The sequence below is a fragment of the Urocitellus parryii genome, chromosome 10 (genome assembly GCF_045843805.1).
Source record: "Urocitellus parryii isolate mUroPar1 chromosome 10, mUroPar1.hap1, whole genome shotgun sequence".
NCBI classification, from domain to species: domain Eukaryota; kingdom Metazoa; phylum Chordata; class Mammalia; order Rodentia; family Sciuridae; genus Urocitellus; species Urocitellus parryii.
The window spans coordinates 105,901,257-105,913,552 of NC_135540.1; the positions used below are offsets into that span (position 1 = coordinate 105,901,257).

Consider the following 12,296-nt stretch of genomic DNA (forward strand, 5'->3'; position numbering starts at 1 on the left):
TGGGCCAAGGAATTGAACAGACACTTCTCACAAGATGATATACAACCAATCAACAAATATATGAAAAAATGTTCAACATCTCTATCAATTAGAGTAATGCAAATAAAAAAAATTCTAAGATTTCATCTCATTCCAGTCAGAATGGCAGCTGTTAAGAATACAAACAACAATAAGTGTTGGTGAGGATATGGGGGAAGAGGCACACTCATACATTGCTGGTGGCACTGCAAATTAGTGCAGCCAATATGGAAAGCAGTATGGAGATTCTTTGGAAAACTGAGAATGGAACCATTTGACCCAGCTATCCCATTCCTCGGGTCTGTACCCAAAGGACTTAAAAATAGCATACTATAGAGACACAGCCACATCAATGTTTATAGCAGCACAATTCACAATAGCTAAACTGTGGAACCAATGTAGATACCCTTCAGTAGATGAATGGATAATGAAAATGTTGTATACATACACAATAGAATGGTATTCAGCATTAAAAGAGAATAAAATCATGGTATTTGCAGGTAAATGGATGGAGTTGGATAATATTGTGCTAAGTGAAGTTAGCCAATCCTCCAAAACCAAATGCCAAATGTTTTCTCTGATACAAGGAGGCTGATTCATAATGGGTTTGTGTGTGGGGGGGAAACATGGGAAGATTAGATGAACTTTAGATAGGGCCAAGAGGAGGGCAGGGAAGGGAGGGGGTTCAATGGGGTAGGAAAGATGACGGAATGAGATGGACATCATTACCCTAAGTACATGTATGAAAACACGAATGGTGTGACTCTACTTTGTGTACAACCAGGGATATAAAAATTGCCCTCTATTTGTGTAATATGAATTGAAATGCATCCTGCTGTCATATATAACAGATTAGAGTTTAAAAAAATGTTGCAAAATCTGAGGTGATTCTATAAGGGAGGGTCAGCATTAATTTGTGTGTATAGATCTGCCATATTTGTTTATTTTTAAAAAATTACATGATTTTACAATATATTATTTTTATTTAGAATTTCAAGTGTCTGAAATACTTAACATTTTATTTTTAAAATTAGTGGACTCTTGTTTGTTTAAGCAATAGTAACCAGCCATTTTACAAAACTAGAGCTCACAAAACAACAACTTTTACGACAAACTTCTTGCAATATTCTCTCTAGGACAAATAAACAGAAATTAAAACAGTGTGGTCAGTGAGAATCATAGACTTGTTTGCAAGCTATTTTTGGACTAATTGTGATGCATAAATTGTGTCTTTGTATGAGATTGACATATTTTCCTATTATCACTTTCTATTTCAGAGCATTGGGGAATCATCAATGTCTACTGTATTAAGTCAGCTACTACCTATGATTAAGCCTTCAACCCAGAGGACCAATGATGACTATAACCTTGAGGAGCTGCTGATCCTCCTCATATATATTTATTCTGTCACTGGAGAATTTGTGGTGGACAAAGACCTGGGAGATATTGAAGAAAAAGTGAAGAAAGCATTGGCTCAGGCTTTTTGTGAGGAGTCCGAGTTGTCACCTTTGCTTCAAAAAATTACAGGTCAGTGTTCGACAAAGTTATAGGACATAAACACCATTGATATAGAAAACAGAGTTAAAAGTAAAGGCTATTTCAAGAAGGGATATAAGCATCTCCCTTGGCATCATTCAGAATCTCTTGAGGCCTGAGGAATGCCAGCCACCTGTAGAGTCAGGTTTTCACTGTGGTGTTTTTCTTTTCTAGTTATGGTAGTGAAATGGCTTTCTTTCTAAATGAGCATCAGAATTCATTTTCCCTTTGAGAATAATGTTGTCTTTAAGGAAAAAAAGAAAATGTAGCACATCTTATACTAAGGGTTTCTATTGCATGTTTTTCTTGAGATTGTCATTTCAAACTTAACGCTGTTTTTTTTAAGATGTTATACAATGTTACAGGGTTGAAAATTGCCATTTTCAGGAATTGTCTCATATTTTGTCTTTTCATACTTCATTTCAATTTGAATTAATTGTTATTATCCCAAATGATGCCCTAACATTACAGTAAGTAGTTTATGTCAGTTTGGGGGAAATATATAATTAAATATCATAACATCTGTTTTCATTTCCAACAATACCTATGATATAACTCATAAAAACACCCATTTGTGTACATTGTGTCAAATTCAATCTAGTCCTTTTTAGTTTGGTTAAAACATTTCTATTCCTATGGATTGAGCCCAAGTCTGGGAGTGAGAAGTTATTAAAACTTATATGTAAAACATAAGGACTTTAAAAACAGCAAATTTCCCTTTGTTCATGTGTACGTGTGTGTGTGTGTGTGTGTGTGTGTGTTTAGATGCATACAGACCTCTTCATTCAGAAAGGCTCAACTGAAGCAGACTGAATATCCTCCACATTCCCCTTGTCCTGTGTTGGTTCTCCCTGGGAAAGCCTCCAGACTTCTCAGAAGCAGACTGTGTGCCATAAACCATGGTGTCTCCTGCATATGTGCTTTATTTTGTGCCCACTGCTAACCTTTCCTGTGGTTGGTTTTGGAAAGTGAAACCCTGATGAGATGGAAACCAAAGTTTCCACAGAAATGAAACATTTCCTTGCTTAGAATAGAGACTGTTGGCCAGCCTCAAATCTACTTGAGCAAAACTTGTGGAATTTGTTTCCATTTCATTAAGTTCAGCACTATATGTGATTACATGGGTTTGTTTGGCTATAAATTAATATTGACTTAAGAAGATTTAATATGGTTTGTACAGTACTTAGAACAGAGCTTTAATTTAAAGTAAATTTTAATGCTAGGTGAATTTAATTGAAAGTTCTTCTTAAGAGCATAATTTCAGAAACAGACAACAAGGACAGTATATTTTAACTGAGGTCATTTGTATAGATTTTTATAACGTTTGTATGTTTCCATGTTATTTTTGGAAGTAATGTCATGCTGTAAGAGTGTTCTTTTAGCATTCACTAAAGGTGTTCATTGACCCAACAGTTCCTTTTTTATTAGTTTCTTTATTTATGGTTGTTCAGAATATTGAATTTTCTTGCTTTTAAAATATGTCTGAGTTCATGTTTATATTAGAAAAATTTTTGTAAGCTCAAAATTGAAGATTAAAAAATAAGAATTTGTGGAAATTTTAGTATCTTTAAATTTCAGAGATATTTTATAATATTAAGTATACATTTATGCCTGGATTAACTTCGAGTGTACAGTTTAAACAGTGTGGAGAAGTTGTGGAGAAGTTGTGTTACTTAACTTTCACATAAGTGAACTAGCCACTCAAACAGACGCATGCACATGCATGTACACACACACACACACACACACACACAGATGTTTATCAGCCTCTGTAGACACCAACAGGACTTTATTTCTGAAGACAGACTTTTACATGGCCAGTGTGGATATACCCCTTATTAAATATGTTGAGAAGCCAAATTTTCTAAATAGAAGGGTTTATATTTACAGTTAAGATGGTTGAGGAGAATGTGGTACATCTTGGGATAAAAAGTAATAGCATAATATTGGGTGATTCAGTTTTGTGAAATATATTGGGATAATTGAATTACCTTTCAAATGTGCTCAGCATATCCTGGAATTAGGTTAACCTGGCTTTTATGAAGAACTTGCCTACAATGTTGGGTTTACATTATTCCAGTGTATATTCTTGACTTTCGTGTTACTAATGGCAGAACTTATTTTATGCCTTGTGCATATTTTGTGGTTGATAAAAATTTTGTTAAGAATTTTTGAAAACAATTAATACAAGTACTCTACTTTTTATGTGTTTCTGCAGTTTTCCCTCTTAACTGTGGATAGGATCAAGAAAGTAACCCTTTTTCTGTACTTCTCAAGATCAAGACCATTGTAACCTTTGAAGTTACCATATTCTGTAACTCATGGTTGGGTATATATATTGTTTTACTCAGTTCTGAATGGAGAATTATTATTCTCATTAACATTTTGGATATTGCCTGTGCTTTTTTATCTATCTATATTAGCTACTTGTAGATGTTTTCCATACCTTCCTGTTTTCATACATTTTCATTTTGGCACTGTTTTAAAGAAATTGAAATATATTTCCAGCCATTGAAATCTAACAGTTATCTAGTTTTTTGAAGCAGAAGTAGAAAATATAAATTCTGTTGATTTCAGTAATATCTCTTGAAAATAATTGTCCTGTGTTTAAAATTCATAGTTCCCTTTTTTCTGATCATTATGTAATTTATTTTTGACAGTTTCTTTCATTTTTCTGTATTCTTTCGTCAAGTAGAAAGGGCAATAAGAAGTTGTGATTGGCAAAACAAAAACTTAACATGTCCATCAATCACATTTTCTTTTTAATCTGTTCTCTTTATAATAGCTACTTTGGGGGATGTTTCTAGAGTGGTGAGCAAAAAAAAAAAAATTTTTCCCCAACTCACACAAAATAACAAGGATTAGCTCTCTGGAGGTTGGGAGTGGGGAGCTGTAAAAAGAAAAGTGGTACAGCCTAAATATGCTGATTAATGTTATGCTTTCTCAGTCCTGCTAAGTTCAAAGAGAGTATCAGTTTCTGTATACGTTAGTGTTTGCAGGGCAGTCACAAGAGAAAACAAAGGAAAACCATTTGAACTTCAGAGAATGAAATCAAATGCTATTTTTAAAGGTCTGTATAGGCTTTGGAATGTCATCATACAGAGAGATCTATCAGAGAAAAATGTAGGGTTTGGATCCTTGATTGAAAGTCCAGGCTCTGTTGTTTCCTAGCTGTGTTGTGTGATTGTGGGCAAATCACCCATCTTGAACTTGACATGAAACATAGGTGCCTTATTGACTTACTTACAGAGAATAAAATGATGTTATGTGTGTGAACTAATTTGGGGCCCATTTGGGATTGTCAGTCGGTAATCATTATTTTGATAGCCTTTCAAGCCTTTCACCTGGTGTGTGCATAGATAAGACTGCAGTGGTCAGAGGCAGTCCTCCTACCCAGCTGACCCTTGGACTGAGGTGAAGCAGCAGCTTGGCTCACCTGTAGCCAGTTAAGAGCAAACCAGTTCTCTAAGGCAGGTTGGTCAGAAAACTCTGAATCAAGAAACAGAAGCAAAACTTCCATATTGTTTTTGACACAGGAAACTATTTGGAAGATTTTTAAAATTTATTTATTTATTCTAATTTGTTATATATGACAGCAGAATGCATTTCAATTCAGAGTACACATATAGAGCACAATTTTTCATGTCTCTGGTTGTACACAGAGTGACACCATTCGTGTCTTCATTACATGTACTTAGGGTAATGATGTCCATCTTTCCTACCCCCATGCCTCCTCCCTTCCCTTCCCTCCCCTTGGCCCTGTCTCGAGTTCATCTAATCCTCCTATGCTCCCTGCACAACCCCATTATGAATCGGCCTCCTATATTAGAGAAAACATTTGGCATTTGTTTTTTGGGGATTGGCTAACTTCACTTAGCATAATATTATCTAACTCCATCCATTTACCTGCAAATGCCATGATTTTATTCTCTTTTAATGCCGAACAGCATCCCATTGTGTATATACACCACGTTTTCATTATCCATTCATCTGTTGAAGGGCATCTAGGTTGGTTCCACAGTTTAGCTATTGTGAATTGTACTGCTATAAACACTGATGTGGCTGTGTCCCTGTAGTATGCTGTTTTAAAGTCCATTGGGTATAAACTGAGAAGTGGGATAGCTGGGGAAAATGGTGGTTGGAAGATTTTTTTGGTACAATAATTTTTATTACTCATTGATTTATTTTCCCAGCATTTTTATGGCCAGATCTATTGAGTTAGGCATAGTGTTAAGCAAGAGAATGAATGATCTAAAGTATATCAGAATTCTGTTATTTCATGATAGAGGCATGATAATACCATATAAATTGTCATTTACATTTATTAAACTCTTATTTGACTTCCTGTTGATAATCTGGGATTTTCAATTGTTGTCATTGCCTTAGGATTGCACCCAGATGTGTACAATAGAAAATGTACCAGATTAACTTAATAAATCAGGATTTATTTTCATCCAAAAGCACAGAGACAAGCAGACCTCAGGGTCTTACTTCCTTCTTCATTGTCTTGAAGATGTGGTTTTTTTTTTTTATGGTCACAAGGGGGTCACTTCTGCTGAGGCATCGTGCCCATGCATTGGACAAGAAAGATGAGATGAAGGAAAAAGGAATATGTTAGCTGAGTCTGTCCCCACACAGTAGTTTTTCTAATAAAAATAATAGTTTTCTTGAAAATCTCACTTAGAAGACTTGTATCCTTGGCTAGAATTGCATTGCACAGTTACTGCTAGCTACAAGACAGTCTTATGAGTGCATATATTGTCTTGAACAAAGTTAGGGTTTTCTTAGGAAAAAAAGAATGTGAGATTGGATATTAGGTAAGAAACTGGTATTTGCTATGTATCTTCAGTATCTTCATTTTAGTAAAATACATTGGAAATTTTAAAGAATATACTAAGATAATATTGTGCTGGCTCATTGGTCTTATATACCAACATTTTCAACTAGTTGATATTTATTAACGTGGGTAGGTGTCTAGCATAAGCCCTCCATGCGTAGAACACGTGGGGCAGCAGTAGAGAGTATTGTGGCTCTTTTAGCCCAGGGTTTGGAGTCAGGTGGATCTGGGTGCTGGCTCTTCGTCATTGTGTGATCTTGAGTCGATGGTTTAACTTCACAGAGCCTCTTTTCTCATAAATTAAGTGGGGGTAATAATAGTAACCAAACTCATGAAATAAAATAGAGTGCTTGGCACAGATCCTGAAACACAATGTATTGTCAGTGTATATTAACTAACTGTGTCATCATCATTGTTACATTTACCATTATTGTTATTTTTATCATTGTTAAAATCATCAGGAAATGTCTCTTCTCAGAGTTTTCAAAGCTGTTTTAGAGACAAGACTGACATAGAAAACCACACAAAACAACATAATAAATATCATAATAAGAAGTTAAGCATCCAAAATGGGTGAAAATGAATGTCACAATGACTTGGTATTAAATGATATGCATGAATAAAGAATTGACATTCTTGTATTAAGTCTCACCAAATAGAATCCCATATAGACAAGGATCAGGGTAATACCAGGTAATAGCATTATAATACCTGATGAGCCTAGGTAATAACAATATAGTGTTGAAATCACTTTCATATGCAATCCCTTAAATGGAATACATGAACACATAAGCTTGCATGTCTAATAAACATATATCCCCAAACATCTGAGCTCAAGTTAAATATGTCTGTTATGCTAACTTCTCTATGAGATCATTTATTCACAAATTACTAGTTTTTCAAACATGCTTTGGGACAGATGATAAAATTATATTTTTATTTAAAATAGTAGAGTTGCAGATTTCATGTTTTCATTTTTCCATGACAATTCCTTCCCCTAATAAATCCAGGTACAATTTTGGGAAGTCCTGTAGTTGCCTGGGTTTTTATGTTAGGTATAAGAGCTAATAAGAGCCAGGCATGGTGGTGCACGCCTGTAATCCCAACAGTTCAGGAGGCTGAGGCAGGAGCATCGCGAGTTCAAAGCCAGCCTCAGCAAAAGTGAGCCACTAAGCAACTTAATGAGACTCTGTCTCTAAATAAAATACAAAAATAGGGCTGGGGATGTGGCCCAGTGGTTGAGTGTCCCTGAGTTCAATCCCTGGTACTCCCCCACCAACAAAAAAGAGCTAATAAGGTATAGATTGTTATGCTTTCTTAATAGAAAGAGTCTCAGCAATTATCCAGTCTGTTCACTTTGCACATGAGGAAATCAAGACCTCAAATGTTAACTGGCTTACCTTAAACAACCAACCAATAAATAGCCTGTCAAGTGCAGGAATGGGGCTGGAGTCTTCGTCTCTCTCTCTCTTTCATTCCAGAATGCTTTTACTAAAACAGTGATTCTCAACCTTTGGCTCTTAGATCTGGAAAAACATAGTACTTAGAGCAAGGGTTCACTGCTTTGTACTGTATGTGTCACCCACAAACTATTACTCTTTACATATAAGTATACATATAATTTAGGTGCTATTGTGATTTATAAAAGATTAATTCATTTAAAGATATTGATGAGTTTATAGGACTTTCCCCCTTTGAGTCCTCCAATTAACAGATACCCGAAGCATGATCATAAGACATCACACATCCTTTAAAAATGGGAAACCATGTATTATAATAGAAATCTCAAACTCAAATGCCTTCAGGGAGTAGCAAGTAATATAGATTAGTACAGTAGTTCAGGTTTTGAAAAACAAAAGTGAAAAATACAGTAATAAATGACAAAATGAAGTTAGTCTTACTAAAGTGGACTATAGGAAGAGGGAGAGATTGTGGCAAACTGAAAATGCTCTTATTTTTTCCAGGGGAGCATCTAGTATTCTAACCTCTCAAGAAAGCAGGAATCTAGATTTTTTTAAAAAGAAAATTGATATCATCCAAGTTTAAGAAATTGGCTTGTTTTCTTAAACACTGTGTGAGTTTAAAGATATATTACTGGAAAATAGGATTCAACTTGTAGACTTGCAGGTACAATTTTTATATTAGAGATCCTGCTGTAATATTGATTCATAGAGGAATGGTTTTTGAATCTGTAACTGGATCTTTAGCTCCTGAACTTATGAGAAATCTAAAAGATCCATATGGATGAAATGCTGTGCTACAGTTTTCATGAGAAAGCAAAGGAAAGGTGGCTTGGGGATGTAGTTCAATGGTAGAATACTTGCCTCATGTGTGCAAGGACCTGGGCTCTATTTCTGTTATTGCAAAAACAACAATAATAATAAAGAAAAAAGCATGCAAGTAAAGGAGGAGTATAGTGATGTCCTTTTTCTACCTCTTTTAACTAAAACTAAAAATCATTTTTAAAATTTTTATCTGGCATAAGATTACTAGTGAGATTGCATAGATTTTTTTCCTTCTAGATAGATTCTGTAAAGATACCATTTAAGTGGAAGTAGATGTCTCACAGAAATCTTGTCTATTGGACAAAAAATGCTGAGGGGCAGCTTTGGGTTTAATATAAGGGAAGATAGTTCTAGAAAATAAAGCCATCCAGAAAGTCTGACTTACCCCATGAGAAGAGCTTCCCAGCACAAAGAACTTGCACTGGGAATTGTACTAATTGAGTTGTAAGACTTTCAAGTACCTATAGAATGTGAAGAGTGAGTTTTGTAGAAAGTACATAAAGTTCTCTTTCAATTCTGTGAAGATAATATTCTTCTAGATAGATCTGTAATTATGTTTCCTTTGCTTTATCATACCTAAAATTTTGCCATAAAATAATGAGATAGGGACTCCTGATACTCTTAATTAGAATAATCAAAAACTCCATGTTGATTTGCATAAAATGTATAAATTACCTTTATGCTTAATTTTTAAAAGTCGTTTAAAAGCTTTAAAATTTTTTGACTTTAAAGCATTTTGTTTATTAAAGTTTTTATTCTCTGTTATGTCTCACTTGTCCATTACCTTGTTTTATTTTTTTTTAGATATATATGACAGTAGAGTGTATTTTGCCGTATTATACACACATGGAATATAACTTCCTATTCTTGAGGTTGTACATGATGTGGAATTACATGGGTTGTGTATTCATATATGAACATAGGAAAGTTATGTCCAATTTATTCTGCTATTTTCCCTATTCCCATTTCCCTTCCCTTCCCTTCATTCCCCTTCACTAATCCAGTGAACTTCTATCCTTCCTTTCCTCCCCCTTATTGTGTGTTAGCATATGTATATCAAAGAGAATCTTCAGCCTTTGGTTTTTGGGGATTGGTTTATTTCACTTAGCATGATAGTTTCCAGTTCCATCCATTTACCAGTAAATGCCATAATTTCATTCTTCTTTATGGCTGAGAAATATTCCATTGAATATTTACACAGGTGAATATATACACTGTCATGATACATGACTAAACCTGTCAGGGTTACTCCAAATGAATTTGGGGACTAAATAAAGACACACATAGAAAGTACCTTTTCTGGGGCTGGGGATGTGGCTCAAGCGGTAGCGCGCTCACCTGGCATGCGTGCGGCCCGGGTTCGATCCTCAGCACCACATACCAACAAAGATGTTGTGTCCACCGAAAACTAAAAAATAAATATTAAAAATTCTCTCTCTCACTCTCTCTCCTCTCTCACTCTGTCTTAAAAAAAAAAAAAAAGTTAAAAAAAAAAAAAAGAAAGTACCTTTTCTTTGGGTTCAGTGACTGTTCCTCAGCCACAGCTCCCACAAGGGGGGCAAGGCAGGCAAGAAAGAGAAAGAACATGCCTTGAACCCGGATTTTATTGGGAAGAAGTCATTCAAATGAGGCAAGGGGTAGGGTTACAACAAACAAGTGGGTGTAATCCAACCCCATTGGATGACACCCACTTCTGGAGCTGCACCTCTTTATCCCAGTGGAGGTAAAGTCCAAATTGTATTGCAGGGTGCAATACCTGTTCAGTACCTCTTTACCTGGGACTTAAAGGTGCGTGCATAGCTTCTGTCCAGAGTAGCTCCCAACAACACACCACATTTTCTTTACTCATTCATCTGTTGAAAGGCATAGAGGTTGGTTCCATAGCTTAGCTATTGTGAATTGAGCTGCTATATACATGGGTGAGGCTGCGTCACTATAGTACATGGATTTTAAGTTGTTTGGGTGTATATGGAGGAGTGGATAATTGGGTCAAATGATGGTTCCATTCCAAATATTCTAAGGAATCTCCATACTGATTTCCAGAATAGTTGCACCTATTTGTCGTCCCACCAGCAATGTATGAGTGTGCCTTTCCCCCCACATCCTTGCCAATATTTATGGTTACTTGTATACTTGATAATTGCCATTCTGACTGGAGTTAAGATGGAATCTCAGTGTAGTTTTAATTTGAATTTCTCTAATTGCTAGAGAAGTTGAATATTTTAAAATATATTTGTTGATCAATCATATTTCTTCTGAGAAGTGCCTGTTCAGTTACTTTGCCCATTTATTGAATGGGTTTTTTTTGTATTATTTTTTTTTTTGAGTTCTTCATATATCTTGGAGATTAATGCTTTATCTGAGGAGCAGGTGGCAAAGATTTCCTCCCATTCTGTAGGCTCTCTTTTCACATTCTTGATTCTTTCCTTTCATTGTCTTCTTTTAAATCAACTGCATATTAACAAATGAGGAAGGTGGATTTAGTTTAGAAAGCACTCTTCTTTTTAAAATTTTATTTCATTGTGGTAAGAACACTTATAGGACAGCTACGCTCTTAGCAAATTTCCAAGTGTACATTCTGATACTGTTAAACATAGGCATAATGTTATACAACAGATCTCTAGAACATTACTATCTTGTGTAATGGAAACTTTATGCCCATTGATTTATCTCCATTTAACTCCCTCCCAAGCCCCTGGTAATCACCATTCTGCTCTTTCATTGTACACATTTGCCCATTTTAGATACCTCATATAAATGGAATCCTCTAGCGTAGATCTTTAATGATTGGCTTATTTCACTTAGTTTAAATGTCCTCAGGTTCATCTGGGTTGTTACCTTTGCTGGATTTTATTTTTAAGGCTGAATAATATTCCATTTTCTCAAAGATGTTGGCTCTCTAGTGTTCACTGCAGCACTATGGACAGCAGCCAAGATGGAAAAAGTGCCCAGCAATAGATAGACAGATGGTATTGTTCTTAAGGACACTTAAGCTAGGCATAGGCCAGTGAGCTTCAGCTGGGGTTCTATTGCATGTCCTCATGGAAATCTCAGAAAGGAGTCTTCTCATCCACTGTGAATGTGGAAGGAGTCTAGGATCTGTTTTCCTTTGGGTTGTGGAAGGCAGCTCATGACATTTTCAGGTCTATGTTCCAGTGGAAAATACACATATGCTCTTATCCATGTAAAGCAAAGCTACATTCTGCAACCAACAGTAAAAACCTATTTGCAATTATTTGTTTATGACAGTGCATCTTTTGTTTTTGAAAAATTCAAGTAAACATAGGTCCTATAAAACCATTATTGCTATTCATGACTGCTATTTGATATAAAAGCCTTCATCTCCTTTAGCACAGGGCATTGACATTCTGTTTATTATATTAGAGGAGGTATGCTTTCAAACAAAGCATTTTTCATATTGGGCCAGGTATTTTTTCATAGTCTTGTATAAAGTTAGACTTTTAAATAAATTATGAAGTACTCCCAAACAGAGAATTATAAAAAATGAGGAGCTAATAAGAATTTCTCCTTGTAATCTTCCTTTACTATCAATCACCTCTGCATTCCTCCTTCATTTCACAGTTTTCCCTCAGTCATTTGTCAAATTTAGGAATATGTAT

The 12,296-nt window shown here is 35.4% G+C and overlaps 1 protein-coding gene across 4 annotated transcripts in view; it reads left to right on the forward strand.

Moving 5' to 3' along the window:
* The window catches only part of Scfd2 (sec1 family domain containing 2), a 370,804-nt gene that overhangs the window by 137,817 nt on the left and 220,691 nt on the right, over window positions 1-12,296 (forward strand). For 3 of the 4 annotated variants that reach the window (XM_026385802.2, XM_026385811.1, XM_026385820.2), the window contains exon 5: window positions 1,296-1,545. In XM_026385802.2, coding sequence (XP_026241587.1) covers window positions 1,296-1,545 — 250 coding nt within the window. Of the gene's footprint in view, window positions 1-1,295; window positions 1,546-3,772; window positions 3,849-12,296 lie in introns of those variants that run through there. The other variant, XM_026385825.1, reaches the window with a different exon arrangement.